The sequence below is a fragment of the Lithobates pipiens genome, unplaced genomic scaffold (genome assembly GCF_037356315.1).
Source record: "Lithobates pipiens isolate NorthernLeopardFrog02 unplaced genomic scaffold, aLitPip1_a1.2 Scaffold_3, whole genome shotgun sequence".
NCBI lineage: Eukaryota > Metazoa > Chordata > Amphibia > Anura > Ranidae > Lithobates > Lithobates pipiens.
In genome coordinates this window covers 99,015,128-99,032,030 of record NW_027507790.1, presented here as the reverse complement: position 1 = coordinate 99,032,030, position 16,903 = coordinate 99,015,128, and the positions used below count along the sequence as shown (strand labels likewise).

Sequence of the window (16,903 nt, the reverse complement as noted above, 5' to 3'; positions counted from 1 at the left end):
CCGATCGGACATACTCCGATCATGTGTAGAGAATTCCGATCGGACAAAGTGCCCCGCATGCTCAGATCAAATTCCTACACCAAAGCTATTGGCTACTAGCGTGAACGTAGTGCCATCGTAACGAAATAACGTAATCACTTTGGATTTTCCGACAACTTTGTCCAACCGTGTGTATGCAACAGTTTCGAACAAAATCCGTCAGACAAAATCCGACGGATTTGGTTGTCAGAATCTCAGACCGTGTGTACAAGGGCTTAGGATAATTGCTACCTGGATCAGCTCTCTACTCATAGAATAGATATGTTTATGTGATGTCCAGTGAGGCTGGATGTTGCATTCACACTTCAAAGCCACACTGTTTAAGGACTAATTGTTCATATAGGAACTTTGGATGCCATCTCTTTGGTTGTACAGTACAGTGCAGAATATGTATGGAAATCACAAAACTGGCTGTACAGAATTACAAATCCGTTTGCAAGTAAAAGAATAACCATGTATTTATTATTATTGTGTACTTCAGATTTTCTCAGAATTTTGGTTTAGTATGATGGATTTAATAAATGTATCTTACAGTTCTGTTATAAAGCTGAGCAACTGCATCATCATGTTTGTGTGCAACTATAGACATCATTATAGTGACAGTGACATCCAGGACATTTTTTTTTACTAGCCCTGTAACCTGTCATCCAAAACCAATTGTGGCAATACATTTATTATGTTGCAGTAAATAAAATGGCATCTGTTTGTAGGTTATGTTAAAAAGTAATTAAAAGATTATTATTAAGTATGTGAGAAACTACATCTAGTGCTTCCATAAACAAAAGCTTATCTGCTTTGGTTAATGCAAATAGACTGTCTCATCAAGGCTGGAGTCAGCTACCTAATTAGCATGCAAGCTGCATTGCTTACCTTAATGTTCTCCATAAACATATTTCTAAGCTAAACAATATTTTCTGACTATTCTTCCGAAAAATGTATTTATCTGAACATCACATTTGGAGCTGGGATACCTTAAATTATGCTGCATTTTTTATTTTCAGTCATTCAACATTTTTGTATTCTTGTGATAAACAACATAGAATAAAGGAAAACATCAGCAAACTACATTCCTAAAAAGTTAGATTTTTTTGTCTGTTACTGATCGAACATTTTGCTTTCCTGCTTTTCAGATGTGAGCAATGATAAGAACCTGTATTCCTTTTGTTTCCAAAAAAATGCTTGTTTTTTTCTAAGGTTTTGTAGATTTTTTTTTTGTGTACTACAGTATATCACAGAATTTTATGCTTTGTTGATTTTTTTTTCATGTAGTTTGTGTATGACTTTTGTTTTTAGAATAAGGGTATAATAAAGCAGAGATATTTAGTGTGACCATGGACTTACTTGAGACGAGGTTCTAATGTTTACCAAAGATCCAAGAAGACCATAAAGATTTTATGTCTGTCTGACAGTCACAATTCAATGTCATCTTGACAGATATCCTAGTCGCCAGTCTAACCTCTGTTATAACAGTGGAAAGCAATAACCAAAAAACTCTGAGCTGAATAAACAAGATTTCTGTTGATGGGACAGTCTGTGGCTGTTTGCTAGGGTTTCTGATGTCCCATAGATAGCCTGATCACATCTAAGCCTACAAGAAGTTTAGGCAAATGCTTTAGTGAGGTTTGGAAGGCAGTGGACCTGATTTACCAAATAGAAATGCACAACAGAAGGGAGAAATTATGAAGGTAATGGACCTTCTCTATTTGCAGGTTCACAAGAGAACCTTCTCTACTTGCAGGTTCACAAGAGTTTGAGCACTCCCAGGGAATAGGGGCAGCTCCAGAGCCCACCATAAAAAAATTGTCCAGCACCTTTATATCACTCCATTAGCCACCTCACACTGTGGCAGGTAAAACTTCTGACTGACTTTGACTATAGCTTAGGTGGACACTGTTGAGCATATTGATCTACAGCCATATAGTTTTTAGTGGAGCATGCACTACTCCTACTGATACCAATGTAAGGGGCCATGTTGCCATCATTGAGAGTGATACCAGTGTACAGGACGCTACTCCCAGTGTTACTGACTCCAGTGTAAGAAGTAGCACATTGCATACCCCTAACCTTTGCTTTGTTATGATATGTTGTATATAACATAATCTTGGCTGATGCACTTAAACCATACTGTGCATTATACACATGTTTATTACATGTGCTCATTGTCTCTACAGTTGGTTGTCAAAGGTTCTCAAAAACTTACACTATTTTAATGAAAATCTATTTAAGGGTAGACTCAAGCCAAGTGCTAGCTCTGTGTCTATATTTTGTGTGCAGAAACCCACATAAAGTTGAAAAGTATGCAACCAAATTTGAATTTGCCATACACTGCCATAGTTGTGCACATCATTACGATGTGTGCACACATCATAAATACTGTTACATTATGATTGGGTTGTTTAGCATGCTTTGTGGGCGCATCAATGAAATGGAATTTGCACGTTTATCAATATATCAAGCTCAATGTATTCACCAAACAAGTTTTGCACAAATCTTACAAAACCTGTATTAACTCATTACGTAGGCACTTAATTAGACTATAGTTACTATTTAAAAAGACACATTTCCCTAAACTTATCTGGGTACTGGAAGTGACTACAGGCTCACTTCTAACACCTTTCTCTAAAGAATGTACAAAATACTGTCTTTAGAAAACCATCCAGTATTTCTTCAGTTGGCAATCAGATGTAAAATCATTATTCTTAGATGTATATTTTTAAGTACTTGTAATAAATGGAGTAACTGCATTTTGTTATAAAAATAATACCTTCCAAGTGAAATACATATATTGCATTTTTCCAAATACTTGGCTTTTTCTAAAGGAATAGCTGTTTAGTTGGAGAAAGACAGTGAAACAATTTGTAAATTGGCAGTTCTGTCTTTTTTAGCCAATCACCTAAAAAAATCTCAGCACTACAATGAGGAAATCAGTAGTATCTGCATCCCTTTAGAAGCTAACAAGCCTAAAAGTGCATTGATGGTTTAAAAAAATCCACACTCCAGTTTCCCATTTACAGAATGTGGATAGCCAAGACTCTTGGAATGTGTTTCTGCCCCTGAGAGGATTCATCTTGTTTCCTTCAGTGCTTCTATGCTTCCGGTGATGCCTTGATGATTTATGTAGGTCACTGCTATGGCATTGTCCGACTGTACTTTGACTGGGTAAACTTTTATGCCGCGTACACACGACCAGACTTTCCGGCAGAAAAGATCTGGCAGTTTTCCCAACAGAGTTCCGACTGACTTTTGATGGAGTTACGACAGACTTCCGACCGAACGGACTTGCCCACAAACAAACAAACCAGTAGCCAATAGCTGCCCAAGCATTGTATTTGGTCCGTCGGACCAGCATACAAACGAACGGTTTTAGCGATAGAAATTGATTCCGTTGGACAGATTTGAAACATGTTCTATTTCTAGGTCTGTCTGAATTTTTGAAGAAAAAAAAGTCTAATGAAGCCCACATACAATTGTAATATCCGACTGAATGATTGCATTGGACCTTTTCTGCCAGAAAGTTTGGTCTTTGTACGCGGCATTAGAAGAGAGTAGAGATAGTCTGATGGCTCTCAGTTTCAGAATGTTAATGGATAGTTTTGACACCTGTGGGGAGCATGCTCTCCTAAACAATCAAAGAGTTGTAAACTCTGGCCTGCAAGCCTGGGGCAGAGTTGACACCTGACATTACCAAGCTCCAAACCCTGTGAAGGAACTACTTTCCCCAATTCCAGGGCAAGAGATCCATCATGCCGTGGAGAACTTAATTTGGCTTGGGTGATACAAGGATTGGGTCTGCTTGTACCATGTCTTGAGGATATTGGATTGATGGAGTCTGGAGTGAAATTGAGTGATAGGGACTGCCTCAAAGGAGGCCACTATGATGCCCAGAATTATCATACAAAAGAGAATGGAGGGGTGTTGTTATGACCTGAGGGAGGCAATCTCCTGACAGAGGAAGATTCTGGCTTGGGCTGTGTCCAAGATTAGACACAGGTACTGCAGACAGTGGGAGGGTTGAAGGGCTGAAGGGCATACTTTGGAAAGTAGTCCATCCAGCCAAAGGTTTAAAGGAACTGGATGGTCCTGTGGATGTTAGCAGATAAGGTTTTGGCCGAGGAGTCCTTGAACAAGAGGTTGTCCATGTAACCTGAGATAAGAATGCAATAGGTTCATAGAAAACCCAGAAGTGGGGATTCTGGAAAGTCGTGGTGGGCTTGGTAGGCCAGACATTGCACTGAAAGCAAGTGTTAAGCCTTGGTTTAGCGGTTTATGCCTGGAAAGGTTCACTTTCTTTGAGTAGAGATATTGCATTCTCCGCAAAACAAGAGGGCGTAAACATGTTATCTGGGAGGCATGAAGCAGTTACTACATTCTTACGAGTTATGATAGGAGGGGAAAAAAACATGAATTCTAAAACAACTCCCTGAGAAGCATCAGAGGCAAAATTACAGGGCATACCACAATACCACAAAAGTGAACAGTAGCATAATCCGTTGCCCAATATACTGCATAGTGTGCTATACGCTTTGGATAGAATTGTTAAAAGACAGGAACACAGTCCAAAGTCCAAACACAGGCAAACCAGGTCCTACCATATCCAAAACACTGGACCAATATAAGTTCTATGCTTCGCTCGTCATGGTGGGCATACCCCCCAAGGGGTCTTTAGGACCTGTATTGCACTCTGTAGCTAACTTCACACATTGTTCTTCTTGGCAAAGAGAGTGACTAACACAGGATCAAGTGTGCAAAGCAAACATTATAGGCCAGCCCCACAAAGTAGGATCCAGGTACCGTCCACATGGTATACAAAGGGTAATCAATCCAGAAATTGTTAGTTGGCGCAAGTTAATATGAATTCAGATGTTTATAAAAGATTCAGATGTAAAAACATCAATGATTTAAAAAAGGAAATAATAATTCTCCAGCAAAGACAGGGTTCATCACCCAAGAACCTAAGCAAAAACTGCAGCCTCACCACAAGTGCAGGGTTATATGGTTAGCTCCTGGGACAGCCCTAGAAAATGTTTTTGCCAGTGCCCAATCACCTGATGGTAGCAGCATATAAACCATGGTCTATGAACACCAGTCCTGTGTTCTGTATTCTACAATTAAGATAATAATATTAATACAGCCACATCTAAGAACTAATAAACTACAATATATTAAAATTTTTGTCTTTGGCTTTGATATACTTTAAAATGCAACAGAATGATATACTTTGGATACTAAACAGGAAAAAAAATATATATCTTTGAGTGTATGCTGCTACATTATGTTTACTTTTGTTGTCTCATAAATAATCAGCAAATTTAGTTTTGGTACCACATCAGTGGTGTCAAACTAAAATTCATCGGAGGCCGCATTATTGCCCTCAAAGGGCTGGCTGTATCTGAGGACTATGTGTCCACTCTTTATTATCATAAATAATTGTGACTGCATTTGTTTATTACTGGTTTTACGGAGTGCAGGATTCAGGAGTGCAGGGTTCAGGAGTTTGCTGTGTATGGAGTGCAGGGTACAGGAGTTTGCTGCATACGGAGTGCAGGGTACAGGAGTTTACTGCGTATGGAATGCAGGGTACAGGAGTTTGCTGCGTACCGCTTGTGTGACGGAGGATGTTTACTCTTGTTGTCTGGGAGAGTAAAGAGGTGGCGGCCACTGGCTGTTACGCAGGCCACATGACAGGGCCTGGCAGGCCTTGTGTTTGCCACCTGTGGATTACAGAGATGTAGACACATCTGTGAGTCTAAAAATCTAGTGATCAGCAGTTAAGAACTCCAATAACCCATGTACAGGCAAAAGAAAAAACAATCTTGGGTTAATGACATAAACAAAAACTAAAAAAACATCAATTACCAGTTCATCTTGTCCCAGTGACTGAAGGATGAGTTTTTTCACTTCCAAGAATAGAGGCTGTCCCAGTTCTTCAAAGGGTTTGTAGTTGGGTGAATTATATCCTTGTTGAGACAATTGCCTCTGTCTGCGGTAGTAGTTATCCCTAAATATTTCATCTCGGCATGGTACCCAGCAGTTGTAATGGGTGGCACTTCTGGCTTGGATTTTCAGTCCCTTCTGGCTGGGAATTGGAAGAGGTTGAATGACCATATAACTTCTGGGGTCGCTATGTCCTGCATTTCCTGGCATCTCTGTCCTCATGAAACCTTTAAACAACATACAAAATACATTTCTGAACTTTACTTGCATGCATCTGAATCTGAATTTGTCCTTTATGGACCCCACATCAAGTAGCTTATTCTCCATGGGTATATACTTAGCAGCTGCCCCACTGAGATCTTTACTGTGTGGGACCATGCAAGCCGTGATACACAAGTGCAACAGGTGCAGGACTGTTTTGGCAGCACAGTGGTAGATAACTTTATTCCATTACAGAGAAATGAGGTCATAAAAGACAACTTCAGTTCAAGTCCATTACTCATAGAAAAAGAACTGCATTACAAGGGGGGAGTCATATACAAGGAAGGCACTTCTAATCAAATTATATATTATTGTTTTTGCAGAAATTTTTTATTACATACCTCCCAACTGTCCATAATTTGGAGCGATGTCTGATTTTTGGTCTGATCTATATAGTTGTATATAAAATGCACTTTTTGTCTTTCAAAAAGTGTTTCCCAGTGCTAAACCGTTCATCCAATTTCTAAATTGCTGCCTTTGTACATTTTAAAAGCCAATATAAAGGAATAGTAAGGGGTAAAAAAAAGCAAGATTTAATTAACCTTTTTTTGGGGGGTTATTTCTCCTTTAAGGGTGTATGTCCGGGGGCGTGTCCTATGCTTACATACATTTGCTAGTAGGTGTCCCTCATTCCCATCTCAAAATGTTGGGAGGTATGCATATAATAATAGCAATTAGTGTACAGATTCCTTTTTTATTTCACATGCTATCTATATTGTTTCCATATTTACAGGAAGGTCAAGCTGTTAGAAAATAGCAATAATGACAGTGACAGAGTTTGGGACCAACTATAATATTGACAAAGGTTCATAAGAAGTTTCAGAAATGCTAACCACTGTAAGTTTCTTTGGCTGTGTAGGGATCTGTTTCCTTACACTGTCATCTGCTAGTATTAGTGTAATTTAAAATGATGTATATCACATTCACTTTCTGACTTGGGGGTTATTGGAAAAAGATCCTGAAACAAGGAAGTTGAGAGAGATAAGGTCTTAGCCACATGCTCTGTCCAGGGGCGGACTGACAACTTATGGGGCCCCCGGGCAATAGGAGATCATGGGGCCCCCTGTGTCACTTATTGCACTGTGCCCACATTACATATGTTCGTCCCTTCCCCCTTTAGCTACAGTGGCTGCAGCTAAGGATGTACACATGCTGCAGCAGGAATTATACCTCCTGTTGCTTTTGGTGGGTGATTGTGACCCATTCAAGTAAACAGGGCCACTCTGCAAACACCTTGCAACTTTGTGCAATGCACGAAGTTGCAGCATGCTAGTGTGGGATCCAAGCGGTTAAAACAGGTGATGAGCAGGCAATACAAATCTTAACCCTTTTTTCGCTGTACTGCACAAGATTGCACGCCCTTTTGCAGAGCAGCCCCATTCACTTGAATGGGTTATGCTTGGCAGGCACTACACCGGCTAAGTGGGACAGGGTGTATAATTCCTGCTGCAAATGCAACATGTGTAAACCCCTGGCCACTACAGTTAAAGGGGGTGTGGTTGGGGGTGAGAAAAAAAAGGGCTCAACTGTGAGGTTTTACCACCCCCAAACTGTGAATGTAAATGGACTCCTGAGATAAGGATAGAGATGGGCCCCTGGGATGAGAGCAGAGAGGGGGTCCTGGGATGAGAGCAGAGAGGGGGCCCAGGGATGACAGCAGAGAGGGGGTCCTGAGATGAGAGCAGAAAGGGGGCCCAGGGATGACAGCAGAGAGGGGGTCCTGGGATGAGAGCAGAAAGGGGGCCCAGGGATGACAGCAGAGAGGGGGTCCTGGGATGACAGCAGAGAGGGGGTCCTGGGATGACAGCAGAGAGGGGGGTCCTGGGATGACAGCAAAGAGGGGGGTCCTGGGATGACAGCAGAGAGGGGGGTCCTGGGATGACAGCAGAGAGGGGGTCCTGGATGACAGCATAGAGGGGAGTCCAGGGATGACAGCAGAGAGGGGAGTGGAGGGATGACAGCAGAGAGGGGAGTGGAGGGATGACAGCAGAGAGGGGAGTCCAGGGATGACAGCAGAGAGGGGAGTCCAGGGATGACAGCAGAGAGGGGAGTCCAGGGATGACAGCAGAGGGGGGGGGGGGGTCCTGGATGACAGCAGAGGGGGGGGGGTCCTGGGATGACAGCAGAGAGGGGGGTCCTGGGATGACAGCAGAGAGGGGGGTCCTGGGATGACAGCAGAGAGGGGGATCCTGGGATGACAGCAGAGAGGGGGGGGCTGGGATGACAGCAGAGAGGGGGGCCCTGGGATGACAGCAGAGAGGGGGGCCCTGGGATGACAGCAGAGAGGGGGATCCTGGGATGACAGCAGAGAGGGGGGGGCTGGGATGACAGCAGAGAGGGGGGTCCTAGGATGACAGCAGAGAGGGGGGTTCTGGGATGACAGCAGAGAGGGGGGTCCTGGGATGACAGCAGAGAGGGGGGTCCTGGGATGACAGCAGAGACGGGGGTCCTGGGATGACAACAGAGATGGGGGTCCTGGGATGACAACAGAGACGGGGAGCTGGATGACAGCAGAGAGGGGGGCCCTGGGATGAGAGCAGAGAGGGGGGTCCTGGGATGAGAGCAGAGAGGGGGGTCCTGGGATGACAGCAGAGAGGGGGGGCTGGATGACAGCAGAGAGGGGGGCCCTGGGATGACAGCAGAGAGGGGGGTCCTGGGATGACAGCAAAGAGGGGGGTCATGGGATGACAGCAGAGAGGGGGGTCCTGGGATGACAGCAGAGAGGGGGTCCTGGATGACAGCAGAGAGGGGGGTGCTGGATGACAGCAGAGAGGGGGGTCCTGGATGACAGCAGAGAGGGGGGTCCTGGGATGACAGCAGAGAGGGGGTCCTGGATGACAGCAGAGAGGGGGGTCCTGGATGACAGCAGAGAGGGGGGCCCTGGGACAAGAGGCAATCAGCATCTCTTTGGTTTTGGGGAGTGCAACAGGATATGTGCTGCAGGATACTTTTGGATTGGGATTGGGTAAAGGACTTGTCCTAATAGGGGGATCAGACTTGAAATCTCCCCACACCACCCCACCTTGCAGCACAAGTCCACTGCTCTCCAAAAGCAACCCCCACCATCACCATCACTTCTCAGTGTGTGCATCCGCCCCCCCCCCCTTCTTGGTTACTGGAACGGTCACGGTGTGTCCCCCTCCCCTATCAAACTATATACACACCGCAGATGACCAGCACAGCTCTTGCAGTGGATGTCTTTCCTCCCCAACTCCTCCCACCTCCTGTCTGTGTACAGCGGAGCCAAGGAGGAGGATCCTCTGTGAGCTCTCTCTGTGTGATGTGTGTAGGCTCAGTGGGGAGAGATGCCAGTGCCGGCTGTTAGTGCTGGAGAGGAACGATCGCTGTGTGGGGAACCCGGGCACCCTGCAACACATGTGGGGAAGGTGTCCTGACTGAGTGCTCACGCTAGCGTGCCCCTGTCGGACCAGATACCGGAGCTCAGTACTGGAACTTGTTCCAGCACTGGGCTCCATGATCAACACAGACTACCAGGAGCCTCTGATGGGGCCCCCTGCTGGCCCCGGGCCCTCGGGCAGTGCCCGAGTGCCCTAATGGTCAGTCCGCCCCTGGCTCTGTCCATGCTACTAATACCAGATCAGAAGAGACAAGTATGCAATTATTTATATGTTCTAATAGTTTAACTGCAGCTGCCCATAGCCACATGATTGTACAGGTGATACTCAAAAAATTTGAATATCGTGCAAAAGTTAATTTATTAATGCAACTTAAAAGGTGAGATGAGATAGACTCATTACAAAAAGCAAGATAGTTCAAGCCGTGATTTGTCATAATTGTGATGACTATGGCTTATAGCTCATAAAACCCCAAATCCACAATCTTAAAAAATTTGAATATTGTGAAAAGGTGCAATATTCTAGGCTCAAAGTGCCCCACTCTAATCAGCTAACTAAGCCATAACACCTGCAAAGGGTTCCTGAGCCTTTAAATGATCTCTCAGTCTGGTTCAGTAGGAATCACAATCATGGGAAAGACTGCTGACCTGACAGTTATACAGAAAACCATCATTGACACCCTCCATAAGGAGGGAAAGCCTCAAAAGGTAATTGCTAAATAAGTTGTACGTTCCCAAAGTGCTGTATCAAAGTGCATTAATAGAAAGTTATGTGGAAGGGAAAAGTGTGGAAGAGAAAGGTGCACAAGCAGCAGGGATGACCGCAGCCTGCAGAGGATTTTCAGGAAAAGGCCATTCTAAAGTGTTGAGGACTTTCACAAGGGGTGGACTGAGGCTGGAGTCAGTGCATCGAGAGCCACCACACACAGATGGATCCTGGACATGGGCTTCAAATGTCGTATTCCTCTTGTCAAGCCACTGCTGAACAACAAACAACGTCAGAACAGTCCTACCTTGGCTAAAGAAAAACAGACCTGGTCTGTTGCTCAGTGGTCAAATGTCCTCTGTTCTGATGAGAGAAAATGTTGCATCTCATTTGGAAACCAAGGACCCAGAGTATGGAGGAAGAATGGAGAGGCACACACTGCAAGATGCTTGAAGTCCAGTGAGAAGTTTCCACAGTCTGTGTTGATTTTGGGAGCTATGTTATCTGCTGATGTTGGTCCACTGTGCTTCATTAAGTCCAGGGTCAACACAGCCGTCTACCAGGAGATTTTGGAGCACTTCATGCTTCCTTCCGCAGGTGAGTGCAGGGGATGCTGACTTCATTTTCCAGCAGGACTTGGCACCTGCCCACACTGCCAAAAGCATAAAAACCTGGTTCAATGACCTTGAGATTATTGTGTTAGATTGGCAAGCAAACTCGCCTGACCTGAGCCCCATAGAGAATCTATGGGGCATTGCCAAGAGAAAGATGAGAGACATGAGACCGAGCAATGCAGAAGAGCTGAAGGCCACTATTGAAGATTTCTGGTCTTCCATAACATCTCAGCAGTGCCACAGGCTGATAGCTTCCATGCCATGCCGCATTGAGGCAGTAATTGCTATAAATAGGGCCCAAACCAAGTACTGAGTACATATGCATGCTTCTACTTTTCAGATTTCCGATATTTTTCTATTTACAATACTTGTTTTATTGATTGCATGTAATATTCAAATTTTCTGAGATTGTGGATTTGGGGTTTTCATGAGCTGTACGCCATAGTCATCACAATTATGACAAATCATGGCTTGAACTATCTTGCTTTGCATGTAATGAGTCTATCTCATATATTAGTTTCACCTTTTAAAGCGGGAGACCACCGTTTTTTTTTTTTTTTAAAGCCAGCAGCTACAAATACTGCAGCTGCTGACTTTTAAAATAATGGCACTTACCCGCCCAGAGCGCCCGCGATGTCGGCAACCGAAGCCGATCTCTCGATCGTCTCTCGGGTGCTGCCGCCGCCATCTTGGGTATGGGAATCAGGAAGTGGAGCCTTTCGGCTTCATTTCCCGGTTCCCTACTACGCATGCGCGAGTCGCGCTGCGCAATAAGGATGGTCCCCGCTGTCTCTGGGATCCGTATGTTTCCCAGCAGGCAGCGGGGGAACTTCGGAAAGGGGCGTAGATTCTGCAGAAAGGGGCGTACCTTCTGCAGAATCTACGCCGGAAGTGGGTGCAGATACCTGTACTGTACAGGTACCTGCACCCCCTCCCCCCTGAAAGGTGCCAATTGTGGCGCCGGAGGGGGGGAGGGTTCCAATGAGCGGAAGGTCCACTTTAGGGTGGACCTCCGCTTTAAGTTGCATTAGTGAAATAAATGAACTTTTGCATGATATTCAAATTTCTCGAGTTTCACCTGTATTGCTGAATCCTCATGAATCCTCTGTCATATCACCATCTCACATGCACAGTACCAGATAACTAGGACTGTGTTCCAGATTGACTGGGTAATGGCTGGAGGGTCTCCTCATTAAAATAGATCTTGTCTTCAGGTTTTCTGACACAAAGACAGACACTGCATCATACCCAAGGGCCCCTGCAATAGGACTTTGCTGCAACATTCATCTGAAGGTATCTCTATAAATAAGTATATATATATATATATATATATATATATATATATATATATATATGGTTAACCATTTGAAGACCAGGCTTTTTCTGGCACTTTTTGTTTACAAGAGTAGCACCCTCTAGTGTGCTAAAAGGATAGTGTATAGTGGATAGCTAACAGCCAAGTCTGGGTGTGTTTTGATCTGGGTTGGGAGTGACTCAGAGTAGAGCTGGGTGACTCACAGGCAGCATCCCCAATACCCCCCCCCCCCCTCCCCACACTTATTTCCAAAATGTTCAAGTGTTTTCTGGAAGGGAAGGGGGAGAGGGTAGGTGGTGCTGTCTGAGGTGTTCTAAGGAGCCCTGACCAATCCCCAATCTGGATTGGAAGGGGGCAGGCCTCCTTAAATACCTAGGATCATCCCAGCTGAGGAGAAGTTGTCCGGGAGGAAGCTGGAGATGGAGTGCTAGGCTGTCATGGTCTTTGAGGGAACTCCCCAGTCTGGGGGGGAAATCTTTGGCCTGGGGCTCGAGTGTAGACAGGACCCTTCTCCCGGCACATGAAGGTGTCGTGAGCAGGTTGCACGGGAGCAAGAGAGGACAGTGGGAGAGCACGGCCAGGCAAAGTCTCCAGGAGATGAACAAAAGGTCGCAGCCAAGAGGGCTGGTGAGTGTCATACAGTTGGGAGATCTGGGCGGCACACCTGAGAGGACAGGGAGCATGCAGTCTGAGATGGGTGCAGAGCCAGAGAAGTGGACTGGGGTGTCACAGGCAGTGGAGAGAGGCAGCTGCAGCCATGAGGGCTGGCAGGGCCTGAAGATGTGGTACTAGGCTCAGTAGCCACATGGAAAGCTAGCACTGGGACTAGCTACAATTTTGCTACACTAAAGGGGCCCGTGGTCCCTGCCTGCAAAGAGCATTCACCTTAGGCCTGGCTGAGTCAGTGTCAGGCCTAAAAATCAGTGCTAGCTGATCTGGGAAGTGCAAGCAAGTAATGTGCCAGAGGTGTTGAGGAGAGATAGTCTGCAGGCAAGTGATGTGCTAGAGTTGAAGATTGGAGTTGTATATACCGGAGGTGTATCTAATCGATCCCATATATATTGTTCTGCAAATCAGTTTGGGCATCTCATGAATATCCCATCCCCATCCAAGTTTATTCCCCTCAATAAAAATAAAGTTCAAGAACTGGTTTTCTGCCTGAGGGTAAAGGAAAACTGTGTGCCTGGGTGGGCAGGGTGACAGACAGACTACAACACTCAGCAGCCCTCAAGAGGGTACCGCTACACAAGTTTGAATCAGTACTTTTTGCTAGAAAATTACTTATAACCCCCAAACATTATATATTTTTTTTAGCAGAGACCCTAGGAAATAAAATGGTGGGTTTTGCAATTTTTTTATACCACATGGTATTTGTGCAGCGGTTTTTCAAACACAGTTTGAAAACTGTAGGGGTGCAAGGTGTTGGTGAGTAGGGACCTTTGAGGGGGAGCACTGAAGTCACTTGGAGACTCTAAGAGCACAAAAGTCACTGAATTTATTTGGACACATTGTACATATATATATATATATTTCTTGATCATACATCACGGGACACAGGAGCTTCATTACATAGTGGGTTATATAGGCACCTCTGGTGATTGGACACTGGTTAACCCCAATTAAGGAGAATTCCTCCCCTATATAACCCCTCCCATATGGGAAGTACCTCCGTTTTTTCGCCAGTGTCTATGGTGGTTGGTCACGTAAAACTTTAGCTCTGTGCAGGTCCCTGCGGTGGCCTAAGGGCTACAACAAACCGGATCCATACCTCGGGCCGATATTTTGACTCCCAAGATGGTATGGTACCCGGGCCTCGTCAGCCGAAGAAACGAGGTTTGGCCTGTAAGTCCTCTCCTATTGGAAGACTGGGCTCTGGGAAAACCAGACTTGGTGTACTGTTTATACAGAGCGCACGAAAGTTTCTGGCAGAGTCTTTTACATGGTCCAGGTAGGAGGCTCTTCCCGAGAAAGATAAACCTGAAGGTTGTCTAACACTGCCCGCCGTGATGGGTGAAGGCTGCAATTTGTCTGTTTCAGCAATTCCTGTGGCGGGGACAGGTAAGGGAAGTTAATCCTATATATATAATTATATGATGGATTTCTTCATTTTGAGTAGTTGTATGTCTTACCTGGTTTCCACCACTAGAGGGAGTAAGAGCAGCCTGATGCATACTTACATGCCTTTCAGTACACACGCTCAGTGAAGCCTGGTTCTCCAGCTGCATATATTTTATATATATATATATATATATATATATATATATATATATATATATATTCTTTAAGCATATATTAAATGTTCACTTACACTTTATTAGGATTTTGGATACATTAGGTCACTGTACAGCTTTGGTTACAGTATATACAGCCTTGTGTTATACAGTGCTGAGTGATTTATGGTGGGACTTTTTTGAATTTTGATTTTTTTCTTTTTCTTTTTTTCTTTTTTCTTTTCTGGCTTGTTTAAAATTTTTTAGATTCTTTGTTAGAGGTATTTTGTTTGAGTTATTGGTGGAATAATACATATTATATTATGTATACTGTTGCACTTCTACGATAGTATATATCACTTTGGCTATCTTTAATTGGTAAGAGGTGTATGGTATTGGGAGTTTAGGTGGGATCATCACATATACATACACAATTATAACTTTTTTGGTATCCCTATTTGAATTTATATAAAGGCGTCTCCTGCATGTAAAAATCCCAGTATGACTGGAGAAAACTAACCCACATTAATGGTAGCGCCACTAACCCCATCCTTTACGTTTTTCATTAATAAGATAAATTTTTTATCAATAATGGTCCTTTATGGATAAAACCCACTGGGTAGGGATGAATGAACTTGCCTTTGTTTCCCTGCAATGTCAGTAAAAATCAGAAGTCTTGAAAAATGTCTAAGAAAAAACAAGGGAAGGGAAGGGAAGGGGAGGGGAGGCGAGGGGAGACAAAATAAAGGTGATTTTGGATGACTATTATGGGTGCAATGGGCTTGTGTCGATGGTATCCGTTTGAAACACTCCCTAGGTCATTCAGAATTCAGTGACAGGTGCATTTTATCTGCAATTGATCTTCTTCTAACCTGCATTTGACCTTATCAAGTGGGCTTTGCATTCTTATGCCCGGACATTCCGACAACAAAATCCGTCTGTTTTTTTCTGACGGATTTTGGCCCAAACTTGTCTCGCATACACACGATTGCACAAAGTTGCCGGAAAATCCGATCGTTCAGAACGCGGTGATGTAGAACACGTATGATGGGACTATAAAGAGGCCAGTAGCCAATAGCTTTTGTCTCGTAATTTATTCTGAGCATGTGTGGCAATTTGTCCGTCAGAACTGTCTACAAACGATCAGAATTTAAACGATCGTATTTTGTTGTCGGAAAATTTTAGATCCTGCTCTCAAACTTTATGTGTCAGAAATTCCGACAGAAAAAGTCAGATGGAGCCCACACACAATCGGATTTTCCGACAACAAGATCCGATCGCACATTTTCTGTCGGAGAGTCTGACCGTGTGTACAGGGCATAAGACTTGTATAGAAATGCAAAACCTGTCTAAAAAAAAAAGGGGGCCATTGACACAGACCCTGAAACACCTTCCAAAAGGGTTACAGAAGCTCTTTTCAACTATTCTGGACCTGTTTATTTTTAAGGCAAAAAACAGCCCTATGTTGAGCTTGTTAATTATTTTTTTTTTTTAATAAGGAAAGTGACAGTAAAACAGACAGTGAAAAAAAAGTAAAATAAAAGTGCAGTGACATCACACTAATATTAATCAAATGCACAAAAAAGAAATAAAGTAATGCAAAGAACAAAAATGAAAAAATACACCTTCTTAACAACTTGTCGATTATTTAATAACCCTGCTCAAGAAAAAAATGAGAGTAGCCCCTTTTGTTAAATTTTTATTTAATTTTTTTGTGGAAATTTATTTTCTCATCCCCAAAAGTGCGACAGTTTCAGTGGGCGGACTCAATGGACTACTCTGTCTTTTTCTGTCGTCACTTTTCTATGTTTCCAGAAATGAAAAGAACTAACCTTAGAAACCTGGCATTTTCTTTGGAAATCTGGTGCATGTAAGAAATGTGTTTAAATGTGTTTATTTGTTTTTAAAGACAAACAAAAAAAAAAAAACATATATATATATATATATATATATATATATATATATATATATATATATATATATATATATATATATATATATATATATATTCACATTTTGATTGCATTATAATAATGTTATACATGTTAATATATATTGTGTTAAAAAAACACAAAAAACTTATGAAATATATCATAAAAATTTGTATGAAATGGTAAAATGCAAACCTGATGTGACAGAGGTAGAATCTGCTTGGAAATCCTAGGACTTCCCTCCACATGAATGAAATAATAGTTAGCAGAGCCTGAAGCAGACACAGACAAGGTTACCACTGGTTACCAGAATGTTTGGGTCACTAGACTTAAGAAGGGAAGGGCGTATCATATAGTTAATAATTAAAATGAAACAACTTTACTTACAGGTTTGTCTACTATGCATTTTTTATTTTATTTTTTACAATAGAGTTAAAAAATGTAACTAAACAAATACAGATACTTAAAGTTATGACCTGAAATCATGTTTTTCCCCTCCCATGAGTGTGAAGTGGTTTGTCTCTAGGCCTTTTATTAC

General features: G+C 43.2%; 1 protein-coding gene across 2 annotated transcripts in view; it reads right to left on the bottom strand.

Moving 5' to 3' along the window:
- Window positions 1-16,700, bottom strand: part of CCDC60 (coiled-coil domain containing 60) — a 315,694-nt gene extending 298,994 nt beyond the window's left edge. For both annotated transcript variants that reach the window (XM_077462079.1, XM_077462080.1), the window contains exons 1-2: window positions 16,561-16,700; window positions 5,896-6,200 (exon numbers count right to left, since the gene is read on the bottom strand). In XM_077462079.1, the coding sequence (XP_077318205.1) occupies window positions 5,896-6,195 (300 nt within the window). In that variant the 5' untranslated portion in view covers window positions 6,196-6,200; window positions 16,561-16,700. The remainder of the gene's footprint in view (window positions 1-5,895; window positions 6,201-16,560) is intronic.
- Between the last annotated feature and the right edge of the window lie 203 nt (window positions 16,701-16,903).